This window comes from Pteropus vampyrus, unplaced genomic scaffold (assembly GCF_000151845.1).
Source record: "Pteropus vampyrus isolate Shadow unplaced genomic scaffold, Pvam_2.0 Scaffold4, whole genome shotgun sequence".
Lineage (NCBI taxonomy): Eukaryota > Metazoa > Chordata > Mammalia > Chiroptera > Pteropodidae > Pteropus > Pteropus vampyrus.
The window spans coordinates 8,415,595-8,437,256 of NW_011888785.1; the positions used below are offsets into that span (position 1 = coordinate 8,415,595).

The following is a 21,662-nucleotide window of genomic DNA, read 5'->3' on the forward strand; positions in this document are numbered from 1 at the left end:
TCCCTCGCTTTGAGCTTAAAAAACTAGATTAGATGCCAAAGATGTAAGCCAAAAGGAAATTCAGGCAGGATATCAATGTCAACTTCTTGTTAAGATCAAGTTCTCATCATTAAAATTTCTATAACTCAATTTTGGCTATAAACTCAGTGTTGATAAAAATCTCAGTGCCTGACAAACCAACAAAACTCACTAAAAGTAATGTCACATCCATTATGAGTAATTGTTTCTTAGTATAAAGATATAATGAATGTATTGGCACCAACAAAGTACTGATAATCATGGAATCCAATAAAGGAGAATTGAAAATTGAGAGAGAATTTCACTCATATAAAAAACTATGTTGCACTAGTGATGAGTTATAACAGAGAGCATTTCTCTGGTAACTACAATAGTCATGACTCCTAAAAATTTTCTTTTTGCTAAATAGTGCTAGACATAAACCAACTTTAAATAATTCAATTTCTCTTCCTCTAGAAAGGCATGGCCCTCACGTTAAACATTCTTCAGAGAAACAATTTAACGCATATATAATAGTGAAATAGATCACAAATTAATTCTAATCCAGACGTATTCCCTTTTCATCTTTAGGCTTGGGCATTTTTTGATCTCCTAAGACATCTTTATTACCTCTCAAGATAGGTAGCTTCTATAGACACCCAAATATTAACCATCACAGGATACTAGTGACCAGGTTTATTCTAGAGGGTAGTCTTGGTGCCAAGTTCTAAGGGGCACCCACAGTAACCTCCAATAAACTGGAGACATTAGAAAAACCACTATGAGAAAAACCACATATGTAAGTGACAATCATCTCTGAAAAGTCTTCACCACTTAGTTAAGTGTGTGTGTGTGTGTGTGTGTGTGTGTGTCCAATGTAAGGTCATGTGATTATCTGAACTGGCTATACACTAAACAGACAACAACAGCCTAACTTGGGCAGTGCCTTCTTACAATCACCAGACACCCAAATTAAGAATAAATGAATAACTACATAAATAAGTAAATACAGACTCAAACAAATCACACAGAAAGAAAAAGTACATACAACTAGTAAATAATTTGAAGTAACAACATTAATTTACTAGATGTCATTTAATAGGTCAACAGTCATGTGTAAGTATTTTATTCATATAGTACACTCAATACGATTATAATTAAAACAGCCTAATAGGCAGAAAACTAAAAGTTGATTTGCAACTATGACTTACATAAGCTGCCTGAAGCAAATCCAATAATTATTGTCATCTTATGCTATTTAAAGGCTTTATAGTGAAACTTAACATAATGTAAAAGTCAAAAAAAAGAACACCAAAGAAAAGATTTTAAAGGAGCTAAACTATGGTATAAAAGATAAGCAAAGTAATCGAAACTCATTAATTTCTTTAATATAATTAAATTGTGGTTGGTAATCATCACCTTCATCACTTTCGTTCAGCTATACACTTTTAAAATGACAAATTACAAAATTAAAAAGAAATACAATTTTCTTCTTGGGAGCAGTTATTATTGATTGTCACCAATAAAAGACAATTTTTTGGTAACTGCAACAGTAAGCAAAATATTGCATTCAAAGAAAAATCATAAAACAAAACAAAAAGTCAATCTGTTTTCTCAAAGGGTTATGCATTAACAAGGAAAAAAATCTATTTTCTTTAAAAAATAATGTTCTGTTGAAGCAAATTCTTTCATCTGTATTCACACAAAAGAGGCAAGCAATTACCAGGATAATAAAGCCCCCAAGGGGCTATCCATTTTATTCATTTCATTCACCAAAATCAAGGTAAATCACAGCAGTTCACTTTTTTAGAATAAAGCAAAATTTCAATTCTATTTTTAAAGAATATGCTACACATATAGCAAACATCCAAAAAGAGATTTAACCACCTAGGAACAACCTCAAGAATGATTTCTGAGCTCCTCTCCTAGAAAATTTCTACTTTGTAACCCAGAAGACTGGTATTGTGCAAGCTCAAAGAACAACCGGCAACTGGATAAGTATTTCTTCTTTAGCTTCACTGACCCTGAAAAATAACCCAAACTGTGTAATCACCTTTATAGAAATCTCTCCTTGCCTTTCACCTGCCACTTTTCTCATATTTCTTTGCCATACCTGTTGGGTTTACTCAGCTATAGACCAAAGTTCTAACACTTTATAACCATTCTAATCTTTTAATTAGTGGCTAAATTCATTTTTAAATCTTTTTCTTTCTTCCATAAGAAACAAAATTTAAATTGCCATAAAACAATGTTTATTCTCTTCTATCTTTCCAATTATGAGTAGATCAGGCAAAAAGACCTTTTTCAATATGATTATGAAAACAAGAGTTTTTATATAAGTAAACATATAAAATAAAAAATTTATAGACACATAAAATCCATTTCATATGGATTGATCATAATTTCAAATTAGTAAACAGAAAACATGTCTCTATGGCTATCTATTTAGGATTAACCTGTAAGAAACACATGCAACCCACACCAATCATATTTAAGAAAAAATAATATAAAATGTGTTTACAATTTTTTTTTTTTTTTTTTTAAATATACAAGGGTAAGAATAGTCCAAAAAAGTGGAAATCTTCCGCATTCAACTTGTCACGAGGGACCAAAAGTCTGGTAGTCTCTACCCTCTAGCTATGTAACTGGACAGACTGCATCTCTGAGACTGAGTTACCTCATCTATGATATATATTTAATTGTATCTATCCCAATTATTTCTCAGTATAGAAAGGAAAAAAAAATAGGAATACAAAAGTTGCATTTAAAAATTTAAAACACTTTTTCTGTATTTAACATCCTAAAGTTAGACCTCTGATTACAAAATCCATTAAAATCTTAACAAGTAATATTGTTATTTATGAATAGAAAAAGAACTTATAACATGCATGATATCTGTCAGAAATATATCCTTAAGCATAAATGAACAAAAATGTCTTCTGACTTATAAATTCCAAATGGTAATAACTTGAACATACTTTACTACCCAGTAAACACTCATGAGGATATGGACATATACACTAAGACATAAAAATGGTCTAGGGCTAGGCTAACAGCAGAATGAAAAAATAAACTAGGAGAAAATATTTTTTAGTAGACCTGCTCTGATTTAATGCATAGCAACTAAATTTAAGGGTAACTGCTGGCAAGTGCACTACCTAATGCTCTGTCACATACTCTGACACATATCTGACATTTTTCTTTAGACACAGTGCAATCAGTATATCAGGATAACTGACATCACGGTCAGGGGTACCCTACCATTACCAGTCAGTTACAAGATTTTGTCACAAAGGTGTTTATACTAAGTGACAGTATGAAACCATTTGATTTCAAAGAGAAGAGATTTATCTACATTTAGATGAAGTAAGTCCGATGAAAAGTAATTAGACAATCGTACATTTAAAAAACAACATTTGGAGTACTATCTTTTAGCAAAACTTCAACTTAAAGGTATCTCTTATGATTACTTAAGTAGTATGAAGGAGGAAAAGGAGGAGGAGAAGGAGGAAAGAAAAGATAAAGGAAGTGCACCAAAACACCAACTCTGGCTGTCTGGGTATTGGGACTATATTATTTCTACTCTTTGTTCTGTACTTCCCACATTTTATTTAACATTCATGCATTATCTTACGAAGGGTAAATAGTTTTCTCTAAAATAAAGCATTCAAGGGAGTTCATGTTTAACCATGAGATGTTCAAGGGAAAGTTGCACGGCTGAATTACAATATGAAAGTGTGCCATTTAGGCACTTAAATTTTTAAAAAGCAAACAAACTCTATTAACACTAGCTTCCTAATATACTTTATAAAATTTCCCTTTCTCTGAATTAATTTTAGATGAAAATTCATTTGAGGACTTAAAAGGTATTAGAGAAAGATCTACAGATGTGACAACATAAAAATGAACATTCTAAACAATGAAAATTACCACAAAATTAAAAGGTACAGGACAAGATAGAAAAAAACATTTGCAAGGATAGAAAATAACTGTAACACGAACAGCAGGAAAAGGATTAACATTTAAAAAAGAATTCGAATAAGTCAATGAGAAAAAGACCAGTAAAACCTATTAATAAACGAGACAAGAAGTATATACCAAGTAACAGAAAATAAAATGTAAATAGCCTACTGGGGTAAGTCATCAACGAGTCTGACCCCAGAGCTGGACCTGGGCAACTGAAGGCTCCCCAGTCCCTCCCCTGTACTTGGAATATGCGCTCCACTTGCCTTCCTCAGCTAGAAGCTGCCCAAAGACACAGCCTCGAGCTAGAAATGTGCTGATGAGGCGACCTGAACTGAGTACATGACTGAACTTGTTAGGGCCTCCAGTGTACATGACTGACCCCAGTTAGGGCTTCTATATAAACTTTTAAGATTCTAGCAGGCAGGTGCAGAAAACTACTTGCGGCCACCCAAGGCAAGCCTCCCCCTCTGCCCTCCAAGGTAAGGGGGCCAGTTTCAGATTTCACCTGGGAGTCTCTCCCATGGTTCTCCTCTTACCTCATTGCTCAGCCATGTGTTCCCATCTCCACTGAAGTGCTAGGACTTGACTATTCTCTAGAGAGCACATCCAATCTCACAGCTTTAAATAATGTCTGTAGGCTGATGAGTTCCAAATTTATACTTCTAGTCCCAATATCTTACCTACATATCTTACCTACACTCTGGACACTTTAAGACAAAACTTATGCTATCTACCTCAAAACTATTTCTTTCTTGGGTCACTATAATGGTCTCCCTGATTCCTCCCTTAGATCCCACTTCAGTCTACTCTCAAACCAACAGAGTGATCCTTCCAAAATATAAATCAAATTAAATTAATCCTCTGATCAAAACTCACGTATGTCTTCCTATATCCATCACAGTAAAAGCCTCACCTGTTTGCCCCAATCTCTACCCCACCACTAACCAGCTGGCTCATTCAGTTTTAGCCATACTAATCTCTAATAAAAACACTCTAAGCATGTTCCCACTTCAAGATCTTTACACTCACTGGTACCTCTTCTTAAAGTGCTCTTTCTAAAAACATCTAGGTAACTGCTCAAATACTACCTTATCAGAGGGAGTTTTCCTTATCACCTTTTATAAACTTATCCATTCAACCACCCCACCCTTAGCATTCACAATACTCCTTGTCTTGATCTATTTTCCTCCATTGTCCGGATCACCATGTGATACATATTTATTTATTGTTTCATTATTTCATTGCCTGTCTCTCTTACCAAACATTAAGCTTCATGAGGTCAGCAATTTCTATATTGTTCATTTATATGCCTAACACCTACCGAATGCCTAGCACATAGAAAGTACTCAACGAATCTCAATCAAGTGATCAAAGAAACATCAACCAGCAACTGGACAAATAAACATAATATGCTTCCAATGTGATATACTGAGAACACAACATAACTTCTGTGGCATTCCTGCCAAAAGCACATAACCTACCTGAACCTAATCATGAGAAAACGTAAGAAAAACCCAATATAAAGGACGTTCTATAAAAGAACTGGCCTCTATTCTTCAAAAATGCTCCAATCATGAAACATAAAGACTCAGTATCTGTTCTAGATTAAAGGTGACTAAACATTCAGTGACATGACAACTGAATGCAGTGCATAATCCTGGATTTAATTTGCTAGAGTTTACATTATTGGGATAATTGGTAAAATGTGAATACAGTTGATAGATTATATAACAATATTCTATCAGTGCTGATTTCCTGACTTTGATAATTATTTGGTTATGTAAGAGAATGCCCTTTTTCTTAAAAATATACAATGAGGTATTTAGGGATAGAGGGGGTTTACGCTCATAGAGGTCAGATAAAAACTATTATACAAGAAGATAAAACAAATATAGCAAAATATTACCAACTGGGAAATTGAAGTGAAGAGTATAAAGGAATTCTTTGTATTACTCCTATAATTTTTTTGTAAGTCTGAAATTATGTCAAATAAAAATTTGTAAGTAAAAAAAAAATTAAGTAACAAAAAAGGTTCAAAAATTATAATCGAAAAAAATACTTTCAATATATTACAGTGACTCTTATTTTAGATTTTAAAAGATGATCTCTATAAATTCTCCTTTCAAGTTCAAAATTAAAAATAACTATGAAATAAGAGACTAGACTTAGAGTATAATTTTTTAAATACTGTATTATATTCTACTGGACTAACATACTAGACTTTTTCTACATCTAAATTTCATTTAAAAACTAGAAATAATGCCATGAAGAAAAAAACATAACTCTGACCATCAAATAAATACTGTGGTTTCAACATAATAACATTTTTATTTTAATTTTTAAAACATTTTGGAGAGAGGTTGAAGAGGGTAAAGGGGATTAAATACATGTTGATGAAACAAGACTAAACTTTGGGTGATGAGTTCACAATGCAATATACAGATGATGTATTACAATATGACACACTTGAAACTTATGTAATCTTATTAATGAATGTATCTCCAATACATTTAATTTTAAAAGTGTTTTTAAAAAAACATGTTTTTTTTAAGTGAGGCAACCCCTTGGTTGACCTCACAGACTGCAAGGACCTTGTCAGTTTACAATCCCTTATTTTTTTACTTTTTACACCTACAGCACCCGGTCTTCCTAGGTGGTTTACCATTCAAGTACTAACCAGGCCCGACCCTGTTCAGCCTTGCTCAGGGTAGCATGGTCGTAGACTTTAAAATTAACATAATCTGAAAAATAACACCCATCATATTTTAAGGATTCAGTATCAATTGAGACATTATGAAATATAGAAAAATCTTGGAATACTACAAATGTAAAAGGGTTAATTTTACTTATGCAAATGCAGTGTCAATCAGCCATTTCAAAAAAGGACACAAAACAAAGCAAAATTACCTTCATGGACTGTAATTCCACAATTGTCACACTGAATTATTTCATCAGCATCTTCGCTATTATCTCCAAGACAAACACAGCAAATCAGAATATGGTCCATTTTTTGAGAACTCCAGTTCTGACTCTTCTCAAGAATCAGCGAGTCCTAATATTAAAATATATCAGAAAATCACATATTTAAATTAAAAAGTAATTTTACTAAATAAAATTCTCACTTTAAATTATTTTATGCATTTCCAAAATTATGCTGTATTCCCCATTCTGTTAGTAATTTCAGAGTAGGCTACATCTGGGAAGTACACCTTTGTCAAAGGACCCTATAAGGGCCCTTTTATTTTTTTCACTTCTCTGAAAGTCCCATACTCGCTCTTCTCTAGGAAATGAAAAAGCAAGCATGCAACTAACAACTCTACATCTGCTTTGACATTGAATTACAGTCTGATCCCTTAAACTAGGAGAAAGGAAAAATTAACCTACAAGTAATTATTAATCCAATACAGAGGTTTATAAAGTATAAAACATTAGACTCCTACTCTTTGGAAACTTATAACCCTGCCTAGGGGAGACAAGACACACATATATTAAACAAGAAGAAATCAATTTAAGATAACACATAAGCAAATATGTACATATGTACGTAATAGCATAATTACAGACTTTATAATCCTTAAGTGTCTAAGGGGAATTCAGAAGTTCCAGAATCATGAACTACTGGATGGTGAATACATGAGCGCCTACCTAGGTATATCTGTGTAAATAGGTACAGAAAGCTATCTAAAAAGGACCCAAGTTGACTAGCTGCTAGAGAGTTAGAGCACTCTATTAGGTTTATGTCGATAAATGTCTAGTGTAAAGTAATACAGATACCTATCTAATAGTAATATAAAAGGAGAAAGATATATTATTAGATAAATCTAAAGAAAAATTTCAAGAGTTTGCTTCTTTTAAGTTTAACCTTCTGCGTTATGAATTTAAATCTTAAATGATTTAACAAGATAATGATTCTCGTCATATTTAACAGATTGGGCTTAGCATTATATATAATAAAAGATGGCACTTGCGTCTACATATTTTCATTTAAGACCCTAACCATAATCAGAAACAAAATAAATTAGTTCCATAGTATATACTCGTTAAACATAGTTTCATAATGTTTTTTATATCTTTATATCCTTTTAAACTGACCAGTTTCAAAAGGTAACATTTAGTCATCATTTCAATAGCAATTTGTGACATTTGAACGACATCTGAATGTCACAATTAACACTATCAATATATTCTGTGTAATATATCTAAATTTGCAGTTGATCTGTAAAACAAATCAAAAAAGAATGCAAAAGTCAACAAGGAGGTATGCCATTTCTCTTAAGAATTCTGGCACTTTAAAATTTTACATTTTGCTTCTCTTTGTTATAAAATCAAAGTAGTTTAAGGGCTTTGAACATGGCAAGCAAATAAAGATAAAAACTTCCAAAAAAGAAAGTTCGTGTTTTACAGTATTTTGATAGTGAGCAAATAAAAATTTGTCCAGATTTTCATCCCATTAGCCATGCTTCAAATGTAACAGCATTTGACTTAAAAGTCAAACATTCTTTGGGATCTTTCTCAGCTCTCATTTAATAGCTGTTGAATCCTGAGGCTGCAGTTTTCTCATTTGTAAAATGAGGTGATAAAAATAATACCTACCTCATGAGTTGTTGTAAGAATTAACAAGATAATATATGCAAGAATGTTCCTGAGATATACTAGGTACTCAATAAATCTTCATTCTCATGCTTTCCTCTGTACTTCTTTAGGTGGTTTGAGAAGAGTAACGTAAGCTGACCATTTATTACAATGGGGAATCTTCCTTGAAACCCCAAAAGAAAAGTTATAAGCCTCAATGAGCACAGCTACTTTAAACAATTTCCCATGGTCAATCCAGAAAAGACTTCATAAAATACTATAGGTTAAAAAAAAAACAGGCTAGAAAAAGACCTAATGAACAAGTCTTGTTTATGGCCTCTACAATATTTCTCTGGTTGAATTACAACTAATTAGGCCTTGAAAAAAAGCTTACCTATGTGGGAAACAAGTAAATTTTGATGGATCAGAAAAATTAACATCAACAGGTAGCTCTAATTCCATTGTTTTCTTATTTATCCATTTTGCTAAAAAAAAATAGTGACTAAATTATATCTCTACACGAATTTTTCTCTACACATATTATCATTTAGAAGTAGAGAAAACAAAATTAACTAGTATTTCTGGCTCTCTGATTCCCATCATTAGACATCTTGCTAGAAATGAAATGCAAAGAGAGAAATGGGGGAACTAGAGCCCTCTAATAATATCCAACCAAATGGCTGATTATGTTTCAATGGTAAAATATAAATAATATATTCTCTTAAAAAATTATGCTCCTAGTTGTCTTTAATAGATCAAACATGAGTTTAACACACTTATGATCAGAATATAAAAGCGAATTTAATATCAATTTTATTAGCATATTTCTGAAGCTGTATATCATTTTTCAAGTTTCTGGAGAAAATAATGAAGATCAAGTTTTTACCACAAAATATATCATTTGAAAGTACGATTTTTACAGAAAAATAGAAATGGGGAAAGTGGGTTTTGAACAGTACTAGAGTATATCACCTAGACTATAATTTTAATATTAGAGAATAATTTCAAGGAATCTAATGGTAATTATAAGAATAAATGGGACACTATAGTAATAAATTAATTATAGTAAATTATTTCATTTTTCCCTTGGGATGTAATATTTATACTAAAAATAATATTGCCCAATGTTCTCCATGGGTCTAAAATATATTTAGTGTTCATTTATATATGTATTCCACAGAGATGATTATAAATAATATACTCATAGGGATAAATTCTATTTAAGTTATATATTTTTAACAGAAGTAAATTCCAGCATACTTCACCTAAAACCAGAATTAGAGGAATCCTACTGGCCTAAAGAAAAGAAAAAATTAGTATACTTTGAAGTTTGACCAATGGTTCTTCATCTGCATTTTTAAGGTTAAATTCTCAAGAACCTCAGGTAATTTCAGGCTTTAGAGCAATTTGTTTTATTTTGAACTGTGTCAAAAGGCAATTGATTAATAAGTAAGAAGCCCTAAACACAATTGGCTATTTATAAATTTTGGCAAAATGTTTACATTTTATTTAGCAAATCAGATGACAACTGCCAGTTCCTCACATGCCAAGATATCTAATCCATATAACATAGCACAGCCTTTTATTTAAAAAAAAAAAAAAAAAAAACTTGCATCTGAAAAGTTCTATTGATATGATTTTCTGTCATATATTAATTCTCATCCACAGCTCTAGTTTCAAATTCCTGAAAGAGAGAACCATTCTCTGAAAATGCTATATGGCCCTACCCAAATAATTCACTTCAGAAAACTAAAAAGCAAGATAACTTTAGTGATCTCAAAGCTTCAAGATAAAAGTTTGAAAAGGACACATAACCATATTCTGAGGGGACTATTCAAACTTCATTAAATTCAAAAAATTGTCATAATTGATAAAGGCAAGTACCCATATGCAGAAAATGCAAGTTATCTAAGGCTCAATTCTAGAATAGTTCTCAAGGTATAGTCTGGGAACTCTCCTTTCAGGGAGGTTCACATGGTAAAGGCTATTTTCATAATAATACTAAGGTTATTTGCCTTTTTCACTCTTTCTCACAGGTGTAAGGTGAAGTTTTCCACAGGTAACATGACATGGAATAGCATTATCGATCTGACCACTTGTGTGCTTCCATATGTTTTTTTTTTTTTTTTTAATTTCAGTTTTAATTTGAAATGGTAAATATAGATACAATCTATCCAAATAATCATTGGGATCCTCAATAACTTTTTTAAGAATATAAAGGGGTCCTGAAACCAAATGTTTGAGAACCATTGTTCCAGAGTATTTCGAGGCCTGTGACATAGGTATGTTTAGGCCATGAAGAGCCAATAGTTATAAAAGGCCCCTACTCTAAAAAAATAACAAATTCCCCTAAGAAATTTCAAAATTATTAAAGCTCCTACGTATCATTTACATGATACCCAACATCATTTCCCTATAAAGCACCTGACATAGCAGCCAAGAAAAAAGTTTATCTGCTTATAAAGCAAATATAATCATATAATGCATTTCTAAAGCCACATTTTTAGCTATCTCTACTACAAAGTAATATCTGAAAACTTGAAGTAAAAGCAGAGAAAAATAAAATTTAAAATATAATCAAATACATATGTATTAACTAGCGAATATTTGGCAAGATATAACTACTTAAGATAACCAGGAAAGTAAGATACAAACACTGACTATAAGACAACAAGGATTACCTTTAATCAATCATCTTTTACAACTGAGTATCTAATTTGAGTAACACTTAAATAGAACTAAAATCATCAAAAATTATTGAAGAATGCGAATAATAGTCTTGGGGAAAAAAGTTATCAAGCATTCAGGTAGAATATTATTAAGAGAAAATTACCTTATCCTATAAGTTCTTCTACATTTCTACATAAGGTAGAGCAAAAGAAAACAACATAAATTAACAAAAGGAATTAATTTAGCTACTTAAGAAGAAACAAGGCACTTTTCCAAGAAATGCTCTGGAATCTCATTCCTTTGACTGTTAGGACTGTTAACCTAAATATAATGTCCCATTATTTATTAAAGTCTCTTCTGGTAGGAAAAACTAAATAGCACATATGGCCTCTAAATGTATCATAAAAAATAGTCGACAACCTCTTAAGCAAAATGTTATGTATTACAGATTATTAACAAATGGATAATGTACATATTTAATGGGGCAAATTTCTAAACATGCAGGTGCTCCCTACACCTCAGCATTAATCTAACCCACAGTGATTCTATCGTTAGCCAGCCTACTTTTGTGACTGTTGGGCTAATAAAAATGAAGAAAGGAAGTAATGTTGCCAAAGGTAAACTTATTCAGTAAATATAGATTGAGTACCATGTGCTATAAAATAAACTGGATACATGCCTACATCAGATATGAACAACTGGATTTTCCATACTTCTATTTCCATAAATTGGCATTGGGAATATGCAACTGTCTGTGCTACACTATTATAAATATTATATTATACTCCAATGACAACTTTCCTTTACCTAAATATAAGAATTAGGATAGCACTGGAGGCAAGCAATATTCTTCATATGAAAGTGGGCAAATTAGAAGTGAAAGAATGTTTATAATCTACAATATAAACTGCTGTTTCATCTCTAACATATAACCCCTAACAGACTACTATATATTACTTGGTTAAAAAAAAAAAAAAATCACCAAATTTTTAAGTGAAACTTACTTAAGATAATCGCTGCTATATAAAACTTACAAGCAGAATGTAAAAGAAAAAAAAGCATAAAAGAAAAAATTTTCAACCAGTTTAACCTATTTCAATGATATGAAAAAAAAAATACTTGGTAAAGTGAGAAGTGAATTCTTGCGACTGTAAACACATTAACGAAAATGACAGAATTATTATAGTTCTACATGTGATGTAACATATACACCTACATGTGAGAAGACAACTCAATCTTTCTTTTGAAGAAAAACATATACATAAACACACAGACAAAGAGACACAAATGTATTTGACTGAAGAGTCTTGAATGTTGCATCTCGGGCCCCAAGGATAAACCTAACTTTCGGCAGTAGAACTTCAAGTGGAAGAAGTGAGTCATTACTGTAGTTTTATGATAGAAATGTTTGTTTTATGATAGAAATGTTTGTTTGTTTTCATTTCTTTGTAGAGAGAACTTATTCACTAAATGTATGTAAACACATAGTTCGTATTTACTCCCACACATTTAAAGCAAAGATCTGGTGACCATTCAGATGATGGGTGCTACAACTTGTAAAGGAATTAGCCTCCAAAATGAACATCTAAAAGTCTGAGACAATCATTAAGTATTCTAAACGTCTAAATTTTTATGTGGATGTAGATATAACTAAGTTGAAAGAAAGGTGACCTTTCTCATAATCCACTTAGTACCACTCAGCAGTCCTATGAACAATGGGGCAAGAGGTCAGAAAGGGGTAAAGAAAACCCTACCATTTCCCAAGTCTATGGATATAAAAATATCTCTCAACTATTTAGACTGTGAGCTCCTTGAGGACGGTGATTGTGAGTTCCTTGAGAACGGTGACAAATAGCAGATACTCAATAAAAGTTGGCTGACCAAGTGAATAAATGTTACAATTAAGGCACTTATTTGCTCCTATAGCTGTCTATAAATAGGATTTCAAGGAAGCCACTTAATATAACGAGTAGAATGGTTTACAGAATTCCCTTTTCCCCAGACAGACAGATATCATAAAAATTGGGTTGATCTACCTCATTACTCTTGCTTTGAGATAGTGTCAGGCTATCATTGGTCAGTTCCTCATCATCAGCACTGTTTCTGCTAAGAACTTTACTCTTCTTCTTCTTGCAACCCCCTTCACTGGCAGGACTACTATGGTCTTCATCATTGCCTTCATCATTCTCATCCTCATCACTCCCACTTCCCTCATCTTCATCATCTTCATTGTCTCCGTCACTTCCTTCTTTCTGAGATGCTGATCTTCCCTTCCTCTTTACTACAGTAGGTCGCCAATCATTGTCATCTTCACTGTCATAGTCATCCATGTCATTCAGTTCTTCCATAGATACAAAATCCAAAAGTGGTCGATTTCGACGAAGATTCCACTTTTTTGGCTCGCTGACTTGTTCCTCTGTAGTAGTTGTAGTGGGGACTGAAGGAGATGTGTTAACGGCAGGAGGACTTATGGCTGGTGTGGTAGCAGCAGCAGAAGCAGCTACATTATCAGATACTGTCGCTTTTTCTTTCTCCTTCTCTTTCTCCTTCTCTCGCTCCTTTTCTTTTTCCTTGTCTTTCTCCTTTTTCTTTCTAGATCTTTCTCCATTCTCTTCTTCTTCCTTCTTTTCTATTTTAATTAACTGTTTTTCTGATGACAGTATTTCTTCCTCTGCAGAATTTTTAAGTTGTTCTTCTTTAACTTTAGTATCTTCGTTCAGTTCTTCCTCTAAAATATTTTCTTCAGAATCACTACAGGAACCTTCTCCACTGTCCTTTGAGGGATCTTCACTTCCATTACCACTCCCTTCAGAATCTGTTGAAAATATGAGAAAAAAAAACCACACATATGTATATACATACACACACACACACACAACGCTGACACAAATGAAACCACCAAAATTTGTGAATAACTTTCAAAAAAATATAAACAAATTTAAGTCAAAGAATGGTAGACATTCCCAACCTAATTAAATAATAAATCAATGACACTGGTATAATGGTTTTAGTTCAATATAGCACTAATGAAGATGAAAATATGTAACTCTAAATTAATGTATGCTTTAAAAAGAGAAGCACAATTTGTGTCCTATATGTAGTTCATGCTATATTTGATACCGTAGAGGCAATTTTTTTTCTCTAAAAGTAAATGTGATTTCTTTTAAATTGGGCACTTGACTTTAACATAATGATAATATACTACCCATCAAATTCTTTTCTTACATCTTCCTTTCATAAACTATATGGAATTATAAGCACAGAGTCACATTCAGAACAAGAAAAATCTGGCCCAAAAAACTTTGTTTCATTTAATTCATACTTTACCCAGCAAAAATGGGCATAGATATTTATGACAACCAATTTGTACCACACCCCTAATATGCCAATCAATTTTAGGAGTACTAAATACACAGTTAGGAGGAGACAATAGCAATGGCACAGAAAAATGGAAGTGGCAAGAGAAATTCTCAATTTTCCTGATTAAGATACTGTTCATATCAATAAAAGAATCACCTAAACTTTCAAAAATTCTATGCAGTAACTGCTACAGCCCCTACAATGAAATAAATTAATCAATTTTTTAAAAATCCATCTTGGAAATAAGCAACCACGGTATTCATTAAAAAGATAGGCTAAGGGTATTAAAGAGTTCATGCAGGATGATAAGCTTTCTAGCAAGATTCTTTCATTCCTACCTAGGGCAACACTGGCCCTCTTAGCCCAAAGCTACTCAGTAACCTTCTAATTCTCTCTAATCTTCTTTACACCTAAACAAATAAATAAAACTCTAAAATATCTGAAGAGACAAAGGGGAAGAGAAAAAAAAGAAGGGGAACCGAAAAAAGTAGAAAACAAACCAATCAGAGTCAGGTCATGGCCAACACCAATAGTAAAATCTGTAGGATGATGAATTTTTTTGCACCTATGTATAACCAAGAAGGGTAATAATAAATGGTGAAAAAAGTCCATGTTTCCATACCATTTTAATTTCTGTTAACTCAAGCAGACTTAGCTTCTGTAAGTAACTGGGCAGTAAATGAAAGAAAGTTGTCCGTAATTAGTACCTGGTATTTAAAATATCTTAGAAATCCTTTACAAATGGCTGATTAAAAAAAAAAAAAAAAAACAACGAACATTTAGCAGATATTGATTGACCTTATAAAATAAATCATTGTCAATCTCAAGATTGCCATGCACAGCTTATTCAGGACTGTTGTGAAAAAACACTTGCATCCTAAACAATCTTGCACAGGACACAAGAGCAACACCATATGTGTCAATAATTCCTAATCTGATATTTTTGGAATCAGATATGTTTCAGAACTTAGATTTTTAAAAATTTTTTGAAAAATAGAATAGTATATGCACACTATATCACACTAACACCTCCAGTGAGGTCTATATATACTATCCTATAAGCAAAAACATTATTTCAGCAGTAAACAGTATGAATATTTATAAGTATGATATATAAACACTACAAATAAATTCCTATCCGTTCCAGTCAGGTTTTACTATCAAATCAGTTTGTGCCAAATTTAGGAAATACCTTTGGATTTGTAAGCTTCTTAGATTTCAAAAAGTGTAGGACTCAATATCAATCACAAACAGGTGACTTTAGTCCAATAGCTCTACAAATCATTAAGAAAATTATAACTTTTTTATGCCACTCACATCAATGAAACCCAATCTACCAAGAAAAACTACCTCGGGTAAAAAATATTAATTATTTCTGGATATTTTTATATAAGGATCTAATAAATAATAAGTAGACTTAACTAAAAACTTCTAAGACAAAAAAGGATCTCTGTGCACACCGAATGCAGAAAATTGGAACATCTTCCAGCAATGCCATAATCAAGAGAACTAGGAGATGGAGAAGAGGTGCTTTTTTCCCCTGAACACTAGACGCCTTTGTAGAAGTACATAAAAAGTACTCCTAATAATTTTACCAATAAGAACATAACAACAGACACAAAGTAAGAATAACTGGGATACAAATATGATTACTTGAACAAAACTGAGACCAATCCAACTTTGCTATTACTTGGTAAATTTTACATTATGTCAAGAATTTTTGCAAATTTGTTTTGGTTATTGTCGCCATATCAATCAATTAATTATTTTTCAAAGTAGAGGGAAATTGATACTCTTTGTAATCATGCCTAAATAAAAAAAAATTTTTTTAAGATTTAAATGCTTTACATTTGTTAACATATCACTACAGAATGTGAGATTTTTCCACAAATCTAAATCCTAGAGGGTTATCCAACCCTTCATTCTCCAAATACAACACATTAGCCATACTTCAACTGTCAGCACCAAGAATATATCAAACTTTATTTTTCTTTGATCTCTGAAAAATAACTTCTTCATCTGATTAGTCATGACTTCTTTTTGGTACATATGCACTTGAGGGATGGAGATAAACAGTATTTAGTTCCAAGCATAACTTGGTAACAATGACAATGAGAAAATGAAGAGTGCTTGGCTGTCTATAATTATATTTTTGTAGGCTGCAAAGAAAAATTTCCCATTATGACAAATTCAAACAATGACTCTGTGCCAAGTTCCAAATCCATCACTCTTATGCCCTTAAAAAAAAAAAAAAGGAAAAGGAATGACTAAATAGAATAGAGAAATAAGCCAGATACTTCAAATACTGTAAAAAATTTTAAACTAGAAAAAAATAATCTTTAAAATTGAAATCTCTACTTCCTTATTCAGTTAAACAAAAGGTAGCTTTTCTTAAACACACACTATATCAAAATCTCTAAGCAACAGCTATTTCAACTAACAGACAGGTAAGAAATTTTTCAGTTATAGAATTTTAAAAAACCAACCTTCAAGAATTCCTTCACAATATTCAATGCTTAAGTTTTCCCCATGATAAATATTAAACAAATATAAAATTTTTTTAAAAAAAGTATGATTTAAATCAGAGTTTTATGTTAGCTATGCAATATAAAGAATCATCTTTGTTCATCAACCCCAATTATTTAATTATTCAATTTTTCTGTTCATTAATCTAGTACAACAGTGATCAGTATTATAAATATACACAATAGATAATAGACATCTCCAGTCTACTGGTTATTCAGTTATCAGCTTGTGGCCGTTTTAACTAATCCTGTATATCTCTTTAAAAAAAAAATCAATCAGACAACACAACTCACCCTCCAGTTCTAACTGTGAGGATTTTGTCCCACAGAGGCTATCTTGGCAGTGTCTAGAGATAAGGTTGCCTTGAAAGGGTAGTGGTAGGGAAGGAAGCTAGGTAGGGAAGATACTACTGGTATTTAGTAAGCAGAAGACTGGGATGCTGCTGAACATCCTACAACACACAAGACAGGTCTCCACAACAGAGAATGTCCACACGAAATGTCAACTGTGTTGAGACTGAGAAACCCTGGCCTACCAAATAAGGCCTCAATGTGACCTCATTCTACTTTCCCATCTCTTCTACTATTCTTTCATTCAGTCTTGATCCAGGATTAACAAATGACATTTTCCAGCCTCCATACTTTCCCCCACCTGGATTGCTTTTCTCTCAGTTTCTAGCTCATCTTTTCTCAATGAATTCTCCTAGATCAATCCTGTGTCCTTTGAAAGACTTGAACTGCATTAAGTGATCAATCATGCCTTGTATCATCTATCCATTATTTTATTTAATTCTATTACCATCAGTATTTCTTTGTGAATTCGCCGTAACACCCAGAAAAGTGCTTTTAAACAAACAAAACTACAGATGGTCAAGAACATGTCTTGATCCACGTAAAATTCAGATTAAGCACAAAATACTACCAAATCAAAGTCTCAGTTTGACTCTTCCAGTTAAATTATTTTCTGACAATTTCACCTAACTAAACTAAGATCTAAAGTTAACCATCTGATTTTGGCTGAGGGTTGGGGAACACTGCACTGCTATTTTGTCTTTTTATTAAAAGTAATACATGTAATTATCTGCAAAAATATTCCATTTATATAGTAGATTACTAAATATAATCTATCCTAGCCCTAATCCTAAGTCCAAGGCTCAAATATAACCACTTTAATTAGGCCAACCCATGAAATTGCCAATATGACTTTTATACCTAGAAAAACTGATAATTTTATGTGGTTCTACCTACGTTTCTAAATATGGTTCTTCTGGTAGTTATTACCATAATTCTAATACACTTATATTCCATTTTAGGACTTATTAATTTTAAAATATATTTATTGACTGTCCTTAATCAAAAGTAGAAATTTAGCTCTACTTTCACATTAGAGATAAAAGATAATCTATTTTTCACTTCATAATTTTCTAATGGTAGAGGCTTATAAATTATTAACTGTCAATAATCACTTGCCAATCTTATTGGCAGATAATATTTGAGCAATATTTATCTGTTTTGATTTTATCATCTGAGAAGCATGTGAACAAAACTGTTTATCTGAAGGGCCTCAAATAACCTTTCAGAATTGTCTATATTTAGTCTTCATGCCAAACAAAAATATGAAGTTTCGTAGTCAGAATTTCAGATTTCAAAATAAGGATCAGAAGAAATTGATGCACAGAATCCAGATAAAAAATTGAGGCCAACCAATCTTACCACTTTAACATTAAGTTCTAAGGAATTCAGTAGTTCATTCTGTGAATCATTTCTAGAGATTGTTTTGAAAGACGCTATGATCAAACAGATGTTCAGCTACTACTCCACTTTCAGTTTAATCTCCCACCAATAAGTAGGGTTGGGATTCCACAACTTCAACATGTTTGAAAACCAGTGACAAGTCTAATGTCTTATTTCTTATAAAAGTCCAGTTATATCAGGCAGAGAAGAGAAAAGATTCAAATAGCAAACACCGGTAATTTAGAGTAAGCCAACATCTCAGCTATGGGAAACACTAATGCACCTTAACCAAGAGCAGAAAATATCATTCAGTTTCTACTGATTATGAACTATTTTTTTAAAAAATAATTTTCTACTGCACTCTCATTTACAATAACATATCAAGAATATATAGATAAAGTTTGACCGTGGGTCACAAATTTAAGTTCCCCCGGTGCCAGGGAAGTAGACTGAAAGTCAACCAACTAGGTGCTATGAAAAGAGGGAACGGAAAGTATATATATTTTTAGAGCTTTTAGGAGACATTAAAAAAAAATCTATCAGCCTAACAAAACTCATCCTATTACTTACCACAAATAGATAATTCCCGTCAACTCTGATTAAGATTTAACAAGGTCAGGAATCTCTACTTAGCATGATACCATAAATTATTTTGAGAAAGTAGTTTGTACCATTAAATTGTTTTAACCCGTTTAAAGAAAAGTTATACCTGTGAATAACTCCATTTCAATAAGCAAAAAGAAAAAAAATCTACAAATCAGTATTTATTGTCACAAAATAACTATGGAATACATAAAAAAATTAAGTTTTGGAGTTTTTCCTATAATGGTATTCAAATAAGTCATAATTTCTGAGACCCAACTATTTTTGTTACAGTTTACAACCTGGACCATAACAAACCAAAACATTCTAAACAAGAATATTCTTATCTGCCAAAGTTTCACCAAGAAAACCAAAGTAGGTTTGGATTTTATCTTTTCCTTTCCCTTTAGAATTATCAAACAACTAAATAAAAGATAAAACAACTAAGAAGCAAAGGTTATAAAGCAATTAATCAAGATAAATAACTTTTGATTGCTTGAGTGACCTCAATTAGTCACAACATCCAAATAGTTTTAGTTCAAGGTTATACTCTAGGATCTAAGCAGTAAAAAGATAGTGCATTTTGGAATCGAGAGACATGGATTACATCCACTATGGCCTGAGTGACTTCATGCAAGTTATCTGTAAAATAATATCTCCTTCACTGAGTTATTATAAAAATTAAATGAGCTTATGGAGACAAAAAGTTCTTATTAAATCACCAAGTGACTTCTGACTGTTGATGCTACTAAAAGTAATAATAGCAACACAACACAACCTAACTTCATTCCTTCCTATCATCCCCAGGAAAAAAAAAAAAAAGGAAAACCAGAAAGGAGATATGACTAAGCATAGAAAACCTTCTAGAATAATATTTTAAAAATGTTAAAGGAACACAACTAGAAGAGATTTCATTTCTCACTTTGTTTAAATTTCCATTAAAAATGGCAGAATTATAATTTATATTGTTCATGTCTTAGTATTTGTTACATAAAATATTTAAATATAATTTGTATCTATTTCTAATTTTCAATTAAAACTTTTTATGTATTCATACATATGAGGTATAATGAACAAAAGATAGAAAGGAAGACCATACTTTTGTTTTCCATATATTCACAATTATTTTTAAAATCACAAAATATAAAGAGCGAGCATACATGTTTTACATCTCAAGAGATTTTTGAAAAGCCCAATCCACAAGGTCCAGCACCTAACACACAGAACAACTTTTTTATGCGGTCAGTTTTATTCTGGTAAGAGAGTGAATACGCAAAAAGCAAAACTCTCCTCTAAGGGTGCCAAGTGATCTTAAAAGAGAAGAATCCTGCTCATGTGCTGTTCCTGGCTCACGTTACTCTCAGGATATTATTCTACTCTGGGTATCTCTCAATTGTCTTTCCTCTATCCATGAAATAAGCATAAATATATTTTAAAGTAAAGAATAGAGAAAGATGCTTTTGGATCTTTGGAATAAGCCCTCTGCCTGCTAATTACCTAAATATCAACGAAAACAGAATGATAGAATCTAGTGATAGGATCTTAGGGAAATGTGGTAAATCAAATGGACAAAATAAATATTTATGTGCTTTAACTTTAAATTGGCATTTTAATCAAAACCAATTCTATTAAAAAAAAAAAAAGTCTGAAAATAAACCCAACTCCAGAAAGCTGGGAGAAGGGAAGAGAGAAACATTTACCTGAGGCATCTCCAACTTTAAAATCACTGTCATCTGAACTATCATAATCGAGAGCTTCTAGCAGAGAAGCTGCCAAAGGCTTCACCTGCCTCCTCTTGGAGCTGCGATCCACTGTTAAGAAAAAAATATTACATCGTCATTTATAACCACACCAAGCACAGGGGAAAGCTGTGGTGCCGAGGGAGGATACAGAAGACCTCGTGCAGGGAATCTTTTTCTAATTCAGTTGTCAGCAAATGTGAGGGAGCCGAGGGAAAGGTTGGGGTGGGATCACGGGCTGGAGCGGGCCGGGCAGCAACGTGGGTAGCTCCAGCCCCAGGGTACGAACCCAGGATCGCCAAAATCGAAGCTGACTCTGTTGCACACCTTGTGATATTTCTGCGACTCGCTCGTAATCCCCCATTTAGACAGCGCACGAGTCAACAGAAAGGAAACGCAAAACCCAAGGAATAAAAGCTGCCATCATTCCCGCGATCTGCGAACGCGAAGAGTCCACGAAGGGTCCAGGGTGCCGCAGGACCCTCCCACCCCCGCCCTGTCTCCCACCGGCCCTGAC

At 32.6% G+C, this 21,662-nt stretch overlaps 1 protein-coding gene across 11 annotated transcripts in view; it reads right to left on the bottom strand.

Annotated features, from left to right (window-relative positions):
• PHF14 (PHD finger protein 14) overlaps window positions 1-21,662 on the bottom strand; it is a 178,882-nt gene that overhangs the window by 156,685 nt on the left and 535 nt on the right. For 3 of the 11 annotated variants that reach the window (XM_023532940.1, XM_023532933.1, XM_023532941.1), the window contains exons 1-4: window positions 21,473-21,599; window positions 21,107-21,217; window positions 13,242-14,020; window positions 6,871-7,015 (exon numbers count right to left, since the gene is read on the bottom strand). In XM_023532940.1, the coding sequence (XP_023388708.1) occupies window positions 6,871-7,015; window positions 13,242-14,020; window positions 21,107-21,217; window positions 21,473-21,509 (1,072 nt within the window). In that variant the 5' untranslated portion in view covers window positions 21,510-21,599. Of the gene's footprint in view, window positions 1-6,870; window positions 7,016-13,241; window positions 14,021-21,106; window positions 21,218-21,472; window positions 21,601-21,662 lie in introns of those variants that run through there. The other 8 variants (XM_023532945.1, XM_023532950.1, XM_023532949.1 and 5 more) reach the window with 5 other exon arrangements.